General features: G+C 40.3%; 1 protein-coding gene across 1 annotated transcript; it reads left to right on the forward strand.

Moving 5' to 3' along the window:
• The first annotated feature begins 203 nt into the window (after positions 1–203).
• LOC149164098 (uncharacterized) lies at positions 204–806 on the forward strand. Its single transcript, XM_089430859.1, has one exon. It carries the CDS (start codon positions 237–239, stop codon positions 477–479), a length of 243 nt encoding a protein of 80 aa, XP_089286985.1. The 5' UTR covers positions 204–236; the 3' UTR covers positions 480–806.
• Positions 807–1,086: the final 280 nt, after the last annotated feature.

Consider the following 1,086-nt stretch of genomic DNA (forward strand, 5'->3'; position numbering starts at 1 on the left):
TACCATCACAGGTATTGGCCACATCACATAGCCGCCCAAAAAGGACAGGCACCCGCCCATAGAACCGACCCTAAAACCATAGAGCGACAGCGCAGCTGAAAATGTCTGCCCTACCCACACCTCATGCTCATATTCGTTTTTTCTTCTTATTTATTCATCCAGTTGCCTTGTTCCACTGTAGTTTCCATTACGGACAAAAACAAGAACAGTAATTCTTGCGAGAGGTTATTGTATTCATGGCGACTCTGGTGCTCTTGCTATCCCAGTTGCTGAGGAGGATGAAATGTGATGAAGAATGTGAAGATCCCGTTCTTCATGCAAACGTTTTAACTCAGAGTGGCCTCAAGGTGGTTCAGCGTTCCAGTCCTGTAACGTTTTCGAGTGTGAGGAGAGACGAGACACAGGAAGACGTAGAGCATAAGAAGGATACAGCACAGGGATTGGTATTAGAATTTTCACTTCCTATCTGTTACCTGTAGCCCAGGCTAACACCATGGTTGTTAGCTATCCTTGTGATAAGAGATTATGTAAAGTAACGCTAGATTACTTGTGTTTGCCTCTTTTTATTACCAGAGCATCAATTACACCAGCCGTTGCATCAGACAGAGAGGTGTAAAGACAGGCTTAGAGAATTTGAATCACGTAGTTTAAACGGATCACAATTTGAATGGTGAGCTTAAAGTGATTGTAGATTCTTTGAATATTCCAGAATCCCACGGACATGGGGCGCCCATATCTATCAGATTCCCGAATATTCGGGGAATCTGCAATCTACTTAAGGATGTCCCAATTTGAATGGTAAAGCAAAGCAATGACCATAAAATACCTACAATACTTTTGTAAGTGTAAGTGTTGATGTTGAGGAGGTGAATGTTGTAACAAAATAGAAGAAAATATAATAAAATAAATTAAGAATATTATTTAGGAGCTGGTTTAGTGTGATTTTTTGGATTTTCCGGTGCCGGAATCAGGCTTAAGGTGAAATTTTGTTTTTTGTTATTTAAATTTTGACTCCGTATGGATTCAGCTCCTGAAAATGTAGTAAGGCACTTAAATCGTGCAGGGGTTATCCATCAAACTTATTAT

The sequence above is a fragment of the Pinus tabuliformis genome, chromosome 5_1, assembly GCF_031772625.1.
Source record: "Pinus tabuliformis cultivar Carrire ecotype Pingquan chromosome 5_1, CPIR1, whole genome shotgun sequence".
Classification (NCBI taxonomy): domain Eukaryota; kingdom Viridiplantae; phylum Streptophyta; class Pinopsida; order Pinales; family Pinaceae; genus Pinus; species Pinus tabuliformis.